Source organism: Drosophila rhopaloa, unplaced genomic scaffold (assembly GCF_018152115.1).
Source record: "Drosophila rhopaloa isolate 14029-0021.01 unplaced genomic scaffold, ASM1815211v1 contig_178, whole genome shotgun sequence".
Taxonomy (NCBI): domain Eukaryota; kingdom Metazoa; phylum Arthropoda; class Insecta; order Diptera; family Drosophilidae; genus Drosophila; species Drosophila rhopaloa.
Genome location: NW_025335059.1, coordinates 883,365 through 897,200, shown reverse-complemented (window position 1 = coordinate 897,200; position 13,836 = coordinate 883,365). Strand labels below are relative to the sequence as shown.

The 13,836-nt window shown below is 40.9% G+C and overlaps 3 protein-coding genes across 3 annotated transcripts; 2 read left to right on the top strand and 1 right to left on the bottom strand.

Moving 5' to 3' along the window:
* The first annotated feature begins 8,405 nt into the window (after window positions 1-8,405).
* LOC108051527 lies at window positions 8,406-10,813 on the top strand. Its single transcript, XM_017133659.2, has 2 exons — window positions 8,406-8,834; window positions 9,467-10,813. The coding sequence occupies exons 1-2, from the start codon at window positions 8,406-8,408 to the stop codon at window positions 10,811-10,813; spliced, it is 1,776 nt and encodes a 591-aa protein (XP_016989148.2).
* Window positions 8,653-9,412, bottom strand: LOC108051541 (U-actitoxin-Avd3n). Its single transcript, XM_017133673.2, has 2 exons — window positions 9,301-9,412; window positions 8,653-9,248 (listed from the first exon to the last, which is right to left on the bottom strand). Exons 1-2 carry the CDS (start codon window positions 9,371-9,373, stop codon window positions 8,854-8,856), a joined length of 468 nt encoding a protein of 155 aa, XP_016989162.2. The 5' UTR covers window positions 9,374-9,412; the 3' UTR covers window positions 8,653-8,853.
* A 384-nt stretch (window positions 10,814-11,197) lies between the features above and the next one.
* Window positions 11,198-13,203, top strand: LOC108051528. The gene is made up of 2 exons (XM_017133660.2): window positions 11,198-11,677; window positions 11,842-13,203. The coding sequence occupies exons 1-2, from the start codon at window positions 11,198-11,200 to the stop codon at window positions 13,201-13,203; spliced, it is 1,842 nt and encodes a 613-aa protein (XP_016989149.2).
* Window positions 13,204-13,836: the final 633 nt, after the last annotated feature.

Below are 13,836 nucleotides of genomic sequence, written 5' to 3'. Positions count from 1 at the left end.
ACGAATATACCAAGCCAACCCATCACCCACCCACAGACCGTTTTAATTAAGCCGCCATGCAAATGAGCTGCAACTGGTTTTATGGCCAGGATGGTAGATGCCACAAGATAGGTGGGAGGCAGGTGGTAGGATGCTGGTTGGGGGCGTCTCTAGATCGGACTCAGCTGTGCGATTAATTGCGCTGAAATTGGCGCGGAATTTCCATGCAAATGCGGGACAAGTGAAAGCCATCGCATCCACAGCCGGTGGCTTCTTTATTTCCCCCCTTTTCGATGATAACGATCGCCTGGGAGAGCCTTCTCATCGACATCGCCATCGCCATGGCCATCCCCATTCTCATTCCCATCACCATATCCATATCCATCTATCTCAGCGTTGGCAGGGCTTCAGCTGAGGCCCAGCACTTCAGTAAACAATCAATAGCACAACGGGAACAACAACCGCCATCTGCGACACTTTGCCAAACTAGTTCCACAACAAGATGTGGGGAGTGCACTGGAAATAAATAGAATTTAAATCCAGAATAATTTGCATTTAAAGGCAGAGAGGAAACAGAATGCTGAGAATGAAAATACAATAATATCCAATGATATCCAATGATATAAAAAAGATAAGATAGCATTTTCAAGCTAATCTTATAATTTACCTTTATGAAGAAGACGTTCTAAAACGTAAATTAAGTTAAAATAACTTTTGTAACCGTAATTGAAACGTACCTAGGAATAATACATGACAACTAACAAAATTTTATAGTTACAAAAGGTTATTAGCATCATTTATTTAGATTAACAGTTTAAAGATTTATTTATATTATTATAAATTGGTAAAATGTATAAGCTTCTTATTTTTGTATTACTTAATTAATGCAATATGCCATTTTTGCCCTCAGTGTTTCATATGTGACTGGGCTAGTCAACGCTCTTCTGTTGGCTGGCAAACGCGTTAGATTAATTTCCAAAGGCTGTCATTAAAATTCCAGCGCAATGCAATTTATATGCCACACACATGCCAATGCGGCTTAGGCCAAGTCTCGGGCATCAGGCAATTTTTAATAAAAACAGCTTCATATTTATGATATCAGAATATGGCCGAGAAAACGGGCTCGGAGACAAAGTCTGTGGGCCAGACCACGCGCCGCTCGTTAGCGGTTTTGGGATGGGGATGGGGATCTGAAGAACTGAAAAAAAACGGAAAAACTGGGGATCGGCGGGGCTGGGCGACTCCAGGAGACAACATCATCATCAGCGAAACGCTACTCGTGGGCTGTTGAAATTTGCATGACAAACTCAAACTCATCCATCAATCACGCAGCCAAACTCCAGTTCGAGTGCGGCTCTCATTTTTGGTTGTGTGGCCAACTTGCAGTTGCATTTAGCAGCTGCTGCAAACTCGTTAGGACCCCACAATTTCACTTTTAATTACACATACTACGGCCGGCTAATCCCTCAAGCCGATTTTATATAACGCATATGCCGCATTGACAGCGGGAGGTGCTTGAAGTTGCACAGGCAAAAATTCTAAGAGGCTAAATAAAAATAGATAGATTTTTATAAACATTACCTTTAAAAGCTACACGTTTTGTTTAATAACTTAAAAGTAGTTTAATACTAACTTTTATCATTGTCTTTAAAATCCTTTTGTATGTCTGTGAAATTCGATCTTTAAGTTTAAAAGCTTAAAAAAATATAAGCAACATTTTTATTTAATACTCCCATATCTCTTTATCATCCAGTCATAATTTTGCGGAAGTTTATTAGTTACCCATTTTATTAATTGTAATAAAAATTGTGAAGTTTATAACTTCGGAGTATTGGCCTTTTTAAATGAAATAAAAAATTGATTTCGTTACAACTCATAATGGATATTTTATTCAAAAGTAATTAATATGCTTGTTTTCTCTGCGTGGAGGGGATAGCTCCGCTTAGCGCAAATTTTCACTTGTCTTTTGCATAATTTAGACAAGCTGAATGGGCGATGGAGCGATGGGGCCACGGATCGCTGGCTTGGAGGACCGGGGGGTCGGAGGATCGGGGGGAGAGATGGGGCTGGGGAGCGATGGAGTGAATGCCTGGGGCTGCAACACGGGCGGCGCCGTAAAATCAATTTGCAGCCACGCACTGCGTTATCAGAAAAAGTGCGAGCGGGATGGCACCGGAGTGCGTAGCGCCACCTGTCGTCGCTCGTTAGCGTCATCGTAAATAATTTGAATCCTGAGATTTTTACCCCCCTTTTTTCGCATCTCTAGGACGTGTTTTTAAGAGGGGTATATTACTTGTACAGTCTGATGTTTCTTGGGGCCATTGCAAAACCTATGCAAATTTATGACTGTCAGCGGATCACGGACGGCGTCTACGTTTCCTCGTTGGCCTGGGGAAGTGATAACGAAATGACCATAATGGCCATTAGGGGCAGTTGCAGTGGCCTTTTGTTGGCGGGCACACGATATGTCCGTGTTCCAGGTCCATGTCCCACTGTGCCACGAAATGCATTTTCTGCTTTTCTATTTTCCACCCAGGCCGAAATAAAACAAGGCAGAAAATAATTGTAAGTCGCTAGATTTATGACCAAAAACATAGCCACGAATTATGACGCCGGCCACAGGTGGAAATCGCATGCTGATTTTAACTTGATTGGCTTGCCATATAATTGCAAATTGTATTTGTTTAAACACGTACACATGTTGGCTGTTGGCTGTATTTTTTTTTTTTTTATTTTTTTATTTCATAAGCCGTAGGTAAAATCAGCGTCCAAGCAGTGAGTGTTGCATGTTGCAAGTTACTGGTGTGCCGCAGATCTTTTGTTGCCCCACGCCCACACAGCCACCATCATTCAAAATGCTCCGAGACAACTTTGAACGATTGCTTGACGTGTTTTCTTTTGGCCAAGAGCATTCGAGGCATCTCCAAGTGCCCGTTGTTAACAAATTATCTTTTATTAATTTCGTGGCTGTCTGCATTTTAATGAAATAATCAACTTGTACACTAAACAATAAAATTCCAATTGATTAAGGCAAGTCGCCTTTTTTGGCTTTTTCCAGATTTGATTTTTTATTTTTATTTTTTGAATTTGACATCCATTGGGCCATCAAACATTTTTACATGGCTCTCAATGTCTTACGGCTTGTGAATTTAAAATTGAAACTAATCGCATACACATGGCTAAATAATTTGTTTGACCAATTATCAAAGCTATATATTTATCGTATTTGTAAAAGCTTTATAACGAATAGTAACTAAAATATTAACAGTTATATAATTACATATCACTAGGCCTAAAATAACTTACATTTTATATTTTTCACTATCTAACTGCAAATTAAACCTTAACCCCTGGCTGCTGCTAGGACTGAAAATAAAATTGCACTTTCTACCAATACCTGGGGATTCTAAATCACTGGCAGTATTCCATTTCACATTATTCGCCCAACTACCACATTTTATCGCCACTCGGAATTGCTCTTGAAAGTTATCACAACTCGAGGTGGACTCGAGAGTCTTCAAATTATGATTGGATTCAGCTTCCGCATAACGAACTGCAGCTGCGACCCCAAATGGAGGAGTCGGCGTCCAGGATCCCCAGATTGTGGTGAGAGAAGCCGGAGTAGCATCCAATTTCGCCCCGGGGCGTTTGCCACGTGCGTGCTCCATTTCTTCTGCTTTCGGGCAAAAGGTGCCAATGTGGCAAATGTTTTGTGCTTAACATTTTTATGGCTGCCATAAGTTGGCCAGTGCCACTGGCCAGAAGCCACTGACCGCAGGCCAAACCTATGGCAACTCGAACCGGATCGTGTCTTGACACTTGAGGTATCGGTTTCATTAGCGAAATGTTTCCGTAAGAATGCCAAAAGGTCGCAATTGATGCCATTTACAAGGCGATTGCCATGGCCATATACGAGTATACGAGTATACAAGTATGTGGTGCCATCTCAAAGGAGGAGCGGTTCGGTTATTACTCGTGTATTAGGTTTCCCCCAGCTTCTTTCTTATCCTCGCCAGGCATCGCCGGCGATTTGTTAACCCGCCGCGACTCAATAAATTTATCAAATTGAAAAATGCGCAATCGAAATCAAATCAAAGCGAACAGCGAACGGGCTCCAAAGGAGTGTGTTGATTTTTATGGAACTGTGGGGAAAACAATTCGGCAAATCGCTTTGCAATCAGCAGCCCCGGATTTAGCCCAGCCCAGTATTAGCCCGCTAACCCTGGTGCCTAGCTACACTCCCAGAAAAATAAACTATTAAATTAGAGTGTTCAATTAAAGAAACACACCAAAGCTTTTGGAATTTTAATAAAATCCAATGATCGTATAATTGAACCATTATTTTTTAAATGAAATTGAAAATGATTAGCTTACCTAATTAGCCTTAAATCATTGCAAATTTCGGTAAGACGAATGTTTTTTTGAGTTCCTTTCGCTGATAATATTATAATATTAATTGAAAAGAGAAAGAAATGCATATTCGAACTATTTCAAATAACTCTAAAAATGCTAGTACTTAATTAAGTAGATAAATTAATAACTAATAATAAGAATTTTTCTATCAAAATCTTCGAATAATACCTTTTTGTGATTAAAGTTTTTTAGAAACTAAAAAACATTTTAAGAATAGTATTAAAATGTGTGAAATGGACCTTAAAATATAGAATTTTGAGTTTGCATTTTTCTTGGTGCAATGGTATCGTATACAAACGACTTGTGACAAAATGACGAAATTTATGTTACTTTTTTGCATCGGCAAAGTGCAAACCGTTGCCGCTTTCCGCGGGGCGGGCAGGTGGGCAGTCTGTCAGCAACAAATGCAAAGCGCCAAAAACTGCGACACTTTGTATAAATTGTGTTGAAAACAGCAGCAGCAGCAGGAGCAGCAGCAGCAGCAGAGCCAACTCCGTCTGTCCAAGGCAATTGCGGACCAAGCTGAGCGGCAACTGGCGATCGGCTCTGGCCACACCCCCTCGGGCAAATGCAACAAATTATTGTCATCAATTTTTAGATGCAAAGCTTGAGGAGTGACATTTATTGAAGCATGAAGCTGGAGTACTGGAGTAGCAGTCGGATCAGTCGGAGCAGGGGCCGCTGGCCAGGCTCAGTTCGGTTCGGGTCCAGGACGTGATTGCTCCACATTGCAGGCGGTTGGTAATGTTGATGATGATTATAGGCACGGTCCGGCATGGTTTGCCCCAGACTACACTGCTAAATAATCCAGGATATTAACATGTAAGTCTCCTAACACAATTAAAAATAACCAAAGTCTCATATTTTAAAAGTTATAGAAGATAATAAGGTGTTTTGGAGGTAATGTTGAAATGTATAACCCAACCAATATAAGATCTTCTGTATTTTTTAAAAACTCTTAAAGACTCTATTTGTGGTATTTCCCAAATCTCTATAGAATGTAGATACGTTTGGTTGAAAAATTGCATGGTAACTTGATTAATCATACAGCCATTATTATTTCGTAATGTCTAGCAACTATGTTTATCCTTAGGTTAGATTACAAATTTCTACTAATTTTTAGGATATTTGTGGAATACATATTTGTTTTTAATTTCATTCCAATTTCTCTTTTAAAATGTAGATCAAAAGTACCGATACTCACATGATTAATTGTCGAATTTTCCCCCTGTGTATCCCGACTTGGTCGATTCCTCGCCAGTTAGGAGTGACACGTTCGCCGCTGATTGCTAGGAAACGATGGCAACAAGTGGCCATCGGCTGGCCATCCACTTAAATGAGTTTCAGGCTGGGAGTTTTCTTGGCGCTTTTGTTTCGCTTCGACTGCGTTTTTGTCTGATTTTAGTTTTCGGTTTTAAGTTTTCAGTTTCTAGCGGCGGGAGGCGATGCCGCTTCATTAGCAGCTCGCTTGGCCCCAAAAAGTAAAAGCCAAAAAGTTATGACCATATTTGTGCTAAATTATGAGGCCCTTTCATAAATCAGGCACTCGGGCAGCGGCGACCTAGCGAAAAATGCCAAGATTATGGCTGTGGCAATGTTTAGTGTGGCACCATTAGCCGCAGCCCCGGAAAACTGCGCAAATGGTCAGCGGTGGAAATTTACATTGTGCCTGGACGTGGACAATTGCAAGTGCTCGACTTACTTTAAACTGTGCCATTTATCATATGCGAAAATATTTTGTCAGTCCGCTTTTGGCCTTTTGCCATTTTCACCATTTCCATTTGGCCATCTTTCGCTTTTCAATGAGACCAAGCCGGGTTTGAATCTGTACTGTTGGTGGTTATGTCGGGACCCGTCCCCCAAAAAGGCTACCGTTTTGGTAACGTATTTTTTTTTTCAAGGGGCTTTCGGGGGAGTTGGGGGAGAAGTTACCGTTTGGCTCGTGCATGTCTCGTGGCCAGGCAACAATAACTGAACAACTGGACAACAAAAGCCCCCAAACAGTCGGATGTACGATCACTTGCATTACGGTTCCAGTTGTGTATTTCTGCCACATACCCGAATATGAGTTTACTTTACTTTCCTGGGGCAGTGTTTCTGCCTCTATCCGAATGGAACGGGGCCATGATCTCTGGCTGAGCTGGCTAGGAAGTGGTGGGGCTCACAAACAATTACCAGGGTGCCGGTGCCAGGAGTAAGGACACTCCAGGCGAACTGCGCAGGAAAGTGGGTCGTCGCCTGAACATGCAAATGAGTTATCGCTTTAACGATAGCAACTAATCATAATACATTTTCTTTTACCTCCATGATCTTTTCAACAAAAGCAATTAAAAGAAAGAGTATGTCATACAAAATTTAACATTGAATCAAACATTTAGTGCACACATTTTATATTTTAAAATCATATTTTAAGCAAAATAAAAGGCTCAACAAATAATTCATAATATTTGTTCATTAAATTCTGAAATTTAATTTGGTATTATATTATTGTGACCGGTATTTCTGATTTTTTCTAAAATTTTTTATTTTAATATGACTAATTTTAAATTAAGTTATCATAAGTAAGATGTTACAATTTTTCTTTACAAATTTTACTTATAAAAAGATTAAGTTTTGTTTGATTTTTGATATTCCAAATAATAATCACATTGTTGTAAACAACCTCCAGTTGTCGTCATGTTCTGCAATTGGGTTAAGTGAAGTTTCTGCATTGCAAAAGATTACTATATAAGAATGCGCCAGGGCACTTATGAACTTTGGGGCTCTTCTCGCTAAATTGACATCGCATACGCAACCCAGGCCAGCCAATTAAAGACTCTACGTGACCTCCAGCCAAAAAAAATAAACAGCAAAAACAAAGAAATAAAACTGAAGATAAAGGCTGATGACAAAAAAAATAAGAAACCAGCGCTGCCATGTTGAGCTTTCCACGCTGCCACTCTTTCTGTGCGAGATACGCGGTATGTGCAGCTAATTGACCAGCCCCAGACGATGATGCACTTCATCAAAAAAATTCCAAAAAAGCAGAAGCAGCAACCAGAAATGACAAAAGCCAAAAAAAGAGCGAGTGAGTGAGACTTACTCAAGTGGCGGGGCATTACGTCAACGTCAACTCAATTTGGCGGACAACAGCATGGGACAGAGTCTACGACTGGGAATCGGAGGATGGAGGATGGGGCTGAGTGCGGGTCAAGTGCTGACGCATCAGCCAAATCCAGTGAAGTGCACCAAAACATATAACTGCTTGAAAAATATAATGAGCGGAGTGGTTGCTGTTGTTGGCAGCATCATTAAGAGCGATCATCTGTCAGGCGGATCGTATACGAATGAGATTTGTGACTCGCTTTAGCCTCGCTATTGTTTCTTTTCCAATGAAATTAAAACTTTATGGACTGTGCTCAAATTGCATTACACAGATCAGAAGGAATTAATTGTTCTGCTAAAATAATGATCGGGTATAAATATTACGAACATTTTGATGTTTGAGTTTCTAAACGGGAAAAACGATTATGATCACTAAACCAAACAACACCTGCTGACAATATTGGACTACCTTCCATAAAACTTTGAGTCATTTGGCTGCCATAGTATCTTCCCATACTCATTATTCGCCACTACAATAACTATATTTTAGTGTTCATATCAAATAACCAATAGGTTATATGCAAGTAATTGCTCCATGAAACTAAATCCGTTTTTAAAAAGTCAAACAATTGTGGGTTTGACCAAGAGGTATACTGAAATTGTATTATTGCGGAATGGACAATATTCTAGGCCAAAAGCCTTTGATCCCTTAGCAAAAAAATATATGTATAACAGAAAGTATGTCTTGTTGACCGTGTATATTAATATATATTTGCTAGTAATTACTATGTAATGGCACGACAAAAACCTCTCGTGATGTGTGAAATAAATTAAAAGTTTGACGCGACATTTATTTCCCCTGGGAGCAGTTGAGGCAATTGGAGGAGTAGGATAAAAGCTGAAACTGAAAAATCTTTTCCTTATTCAACATGGGTCGGTTGTACCTTCTGTTAGCTACCTGGATTATTTTCAGTCCAGTTAGGGATTGCTCATATAATATCCTACTTAATCATCTGAGAAGCGAGCTTAAATTTGAAAATGCCCTTCTGCTGGGCACCTCGGATTCTATTTGGTTGAAACACTTGTGGCAACTTCCTGTTCCCATTATCCAAATTAAAGATCAGTCCAAGGAAGACTTTGATTTCGGAAATAATCATTCTCACAACGCCCTCACAATTGCTTTTGTGAACACATCCCCGTATGAAATTTTGGAGCTCATTTACTTAAATCTAAGAATGTTAAATACAATGCCAGTGCTCTTGGTTCTTAAGAATAGAACTATACGAATATATCCATTGCTGGAATGGTGTTGGCACCATCAACTTCTCAATGTCGTCGCTATTGGCCAGGATTTCGAGGTAAGATTTATATTTTTGATTAATTAAGTTGTTCGAAATTGAAGAGGGTAAAGGCTTCTGGTGATTCTTTTGAAGTTGCCTTAAAGGTCGACGTTGCAACTACTTCTTCTTCCTTTCCTGCGGGGACTTCTTGTGCTACTTCTGATGAAGCAAAAACCAATTTCGTTGACTTGTCATCGGGTTTTAGCTGCTCTGTCATAAACTTATAGCTATCCGTGGGGATAATATCCACATTTTTAGGATCTTCTAGAGCATCACAAGCCAATATGCACTCCAGTTTTGTTTGAAAACGATTTGGATTTCCGCCGCAGCCACCGTATACAAATTCCACGCAGCGATTGTTGTCGAAGTCGTAGGCAAACATATCAAAATTTTTTTGGCAAGGACCATGATTAGCCATAAATGAGCATTTTTCTTTGAAAAGGAGTGTTGATGTAGAGTTTCCTCAAGTTAAACGATAACCTACCTTGGCGACTTGCTTTAGAAGTCCCAGTGCTTATCGAGTAAATCAATAAGTTGTACAGTGGAAACAAATACATGACTGTGAAATAATTTATGATTAAATATGTTAAAAACTTGAATTTGGTGAAATATTAATCACACGCCCTGTGTGATTTGTCTGATATTTACAGGAGTCTTTGATTGTGTACAGCTACACGCCATTTCCCATCCTGCAGTATATCGAGAGAGTTTTGGACAACAGTACACAAATATTCGAAACACGTTTGGAAAACCTTCATGGCTATCAAGTGCCCATTGTTTTGGGTGGATCTTCGCCGCGTTTGATTGTGTATCGTGACTTGGCTGGGGAACTGTTTTTCACAGGACCTGTGGGTAATCTTAAAAAGAGCTTTGAGCAGCGTTTTAATTGCAGACTGGTGCAGCCCTATCTTTTTAATGAGTCAGCTATTCTCCCGGCACGTCAACTTGTTGGATCCGTGCGAAATGGTAGTGTCCAGTTTGCCATGGCGGCTATTTATATGCAAACTCCGGCGATTGGATATTCGTACCCCATCGAGCTGATGAGCTGGTGCCTGATGATGCCGGTGCCAGCGGAGGTTGCTCACAGTCAGCTGTACAGAATGGTATTTGGACCGACGGCATTTTGGATCACTTTCCTTGTCATGGTGCTAATTTCATTGACCTTATCCTTTGCTCTTCGTCTATATGGATATCGAGTTACTCTCAGTGAGTTTTTCCTTCATGATAGCTGCCTGAGAGGAGTTATGGCTCAACCCTTCTGCGAGGTTCTTCGAGCACCTGCCTTGGTAAGGGGCATTTACCTGGGGATCTGTGTGTTTGGACTACTGATCACCTCCTGGTACAACTCATACTTTTCCACCTTTGTGACCAGTGCTCCAAGACTTCCTCCGTTTACCAGTTATGAGAGCATCCAACAGTCGAATATCAAAGTTGTGATTTGGTCACCGGATTACGAAACACTTCAGTTCTACTATGTTAACATGAGGAAGTACTCGTCTATCTTTCAGTTGCATCCGGACTACAAGGAGTTTATTCATTTGCGGGATTCCTTCGACACCAGATATGGCTATATGATGCCAATGGAGAAGTGGTTACTCATAAAGGAGGAACAGAGGGTCTTCAGTTCCCCACTGTTCAGTCTAAACGAAGATCTCTGCTTTTACCACACGGTTCCAATTGTGTTTCCAATCGTAAATAACTCTTTATTTAGGGAGCCCCTGAATCGCCTCATTCTCGACGTGACTGCAACTGGTCTCCTTAATCGCTGGCGGGACATGGCCTTTACGGAAATGATCAAAGCCGGACAATTGCACCTTGAAGATCGGAGTAAGCCAAAGGAATTTCGACCTATGAAAGTAGAGGACCTGGAACAAATTTGGCGCATGGGAGGATTTATGCTTGGCTTTGCCTCATTGGTTTTTCTACTTGAATTGATTTGCTTCTGGCGACAAAAGATATTGCAAAAAATTGGATATTTAATTTTACTAACAACATAATTACGCAAACAATTTTGTTACTAACACATAAATAAACTGCTTCAAAAAATAAAATATTCTGTGTTTAATAAATCCTTTTTAACTAACGAAAATGATTTTTGTTTTATTGAATTAAAGCCGTACCCTGAAGTTATTAATGTAAAGAGCAAAAAAATCAAGCCTCGTGTTAATTTCCTAACCAATCTTGTCTGATTGAGGTTATTTCCGCTGTTTTTCTGTAATCCCCAGGGAAATGTTTTTTATTTTCTTTTTCGCCCGCGACTTGTTAACATGTGCTGCTAATTGGAATTAACCATTAGCAACGTCGTCGGCGGATTCATTAGCAACCCTTTAAATGTGCAGCGGCATCAATCAGTGTCATGCAGTTGTCCCTCGACCATCGTGATGGATTGCCATTACCCAATGTGGATCCTGAGCGGGCTTTGTCTGATTAGCCTGGTCAGTGCCGCCACGGTAATTGAATTACTGGTTAGGATAAAGCTGGAGTCCGACTTTGACTACGTGCTGGTCATGAAAAATAGGAACTTCAGCCTGCCCGAACAAATTTGGAACGGCAGTACGTTGGCAAAGGATATTATGGAAAGAGTTCATGTGCCAGTCCTTCAACTGGACGAGAAAGTGAGCTACTTTTTGCACAACAGCCTCAGCAGACGTCTAGTGTCAATGGTATTTTTAAGTAGTGGAAATCTCGAGGAGCACAGTGGTCTGCTCACAGCTTTGGTACAGAATCTCAGGCACATGACCACTTCAAGAGTAATTTTTCTAATACAATCGGAGGTATTATCAAAAGTGGCTTACGAATTATTTAAGGATTGCTGGAAAAAAAAGTTATTGAATGTTATGGTTCTATTTAAGGACTATGAGGTGGGTAAGAAAGAAAGATTTCAGCTTTTATCTGCACTCTTTGATATTTGTTATTACTACATACAATTAATATGACTTTATCTATTTGATCCACGCATATCCTTATATGTCCACTTACCAAACATTCATTGATCTAACTAAGCAAATAAAATATTCAATTCCAGAGCACATCGACCTTCTACAGCTACTCGCATTTTCCTATTTTACAATTAGAGGAGCGTCTCTACGAACCGAGTCTGCAAAATATACCTATTTTTCCCGACCGCCTGAGAGATTTCCATGGGTACGAGATGCCCGTGATTATTGGTGGAACCTCTCCTCGAATGATAGCCTACCGAAACAAGAAGGGTCAAGTGGTCTACGAGGGAACAGTGGGCCATTTCATGATGGCCTTTCAGCAGAAATACAATGTTAGATTTGTCCAGCCACTGCAGGGTAAAAATCCCTTGGATTTTGCTCCTTCCATGCAAACGGTTGCTGCAGTGCGAAATGAAACCGTGGAGATGTCGATGTCGCTGACATATCCAACGATTCCTCCGTTTGGTTTTAGTTACCCTTATGAACAGATGAACTGGTGTGTGATGCTACCGGTTGAGGCCGATGTGCCACCTCTGGAATATTATACGAGGGTCTTTGAGCTGGCTGCCTTTCTACTAACTTTGGGAACTCTAGTGATAATATCGTGCCTCCTGGCCAGCACATTACGGCTTCATGGTTATTCCACCAACATCAGTGAGTTTCTGCTCCATGACAGTTGCCTGAGAGGAGTGCTGGGGCAATCTTTTGTGGAAGTGTTTCGAGCACCTACCCTCGTGCGGGGTATATATCTGGAGATCTGCATTCTGGGCTTTCTGATTACCGCCTGGTATAATTCCTATTTCTCCAGTTATGTGACCACTGCCCCGAAACAGCCCGCTTTCAGAACTTATGATGATATTTTGGCCTCTAAACTGAAGGTGTTGGCCTGGAAGCCGGAATATGCGGAGCTATTCGGCCGACTTCTGGAGTTTCGCAAGTACGAGCCGATGTTTCTGGTGGAACCGGACTTTAACCGATATCTGGCACTTCGCGAATCGTTGGATTCGCGATATGGTTATATGATAACCACCAATCGATGGGTGCTGATCAACGAGCAGCAAAAGGTTTTCTCCCGACCACTTTTCCAAAAACGAGACGACTTTTGCTTTTTCAATAATATACCTTTCGGATTACCCCTCCACGAGAATTCTGTGTTTATGGAACCGGTGCTCAAGTTGATATTGGAGTTGTACGAAACAGGTCTAACTTTCCACTGGATGGCCATGGGTTTCTCGGAGCTCATTGATGCGGGCGAAATGCACTTTGTGGACTTAAGTCCTCATCGTGAATTTAGGGCCATGCAGATCCAGGATTTGCAGTACGTGTGGTACGGGTTTGGCTTCATGGTGGTGTTCTCTACCCTTGTTTGGGTGTTGGAAATCTTAAGCTACAGACTTAAATCTAAACCCATTTTCTCGCGTCATCTTAAATTTCAAAACCAATACTAAAAAGTTTTTAAAAAAAGTAAAAAATGAAGAAAAAAAACTAGTGAAAAACTATGCACCCATTGATTTTATGACCATTAAATTACGGTTTAGGACCCCTAAGTAAATCGATTTTTGTTAGTTGTAAAGGGTGAGCTCCCTAAACGCAGGGTGCCTGCACTTTTAACGACTATAGTCGGTGTAGTTTTTCAATACAAGCTGCTTTATGGTTATTTGTGTAGCCATCAAATATGACTTTCCTTTCGTTTCGTTTACCCCACTCGGGGATCGGATGTTCCCGATTTCCATTGTGCAAATATTTGCACAGCAGCTCGCCGGCTCAAAGTTCAACATCAAAAGCAATTAAGACGCGTGCTTGCCGCAGTGGCAGCTGAACACCGAACACCGAATTCCCAGTGTTTGAGCTCCCCCAAAGGTGCGCTGATGTTAGCCACCTGTGCGACGGCAACTGGCGCCTCTTGAAATTCCCTAATCGACATGTTTCGATCTGAAACGACGCGGCCGGCAGTGGAGGCATCACCATCAGCGGTACACCGAGAAAAACTGATTTATTTTTTTGCTGTACTATTAGATCAAGATCAGAATTAAAGCGTTTCAAATACATTTAGCTTTAAAAAATGTGTAGGTTTTTATACC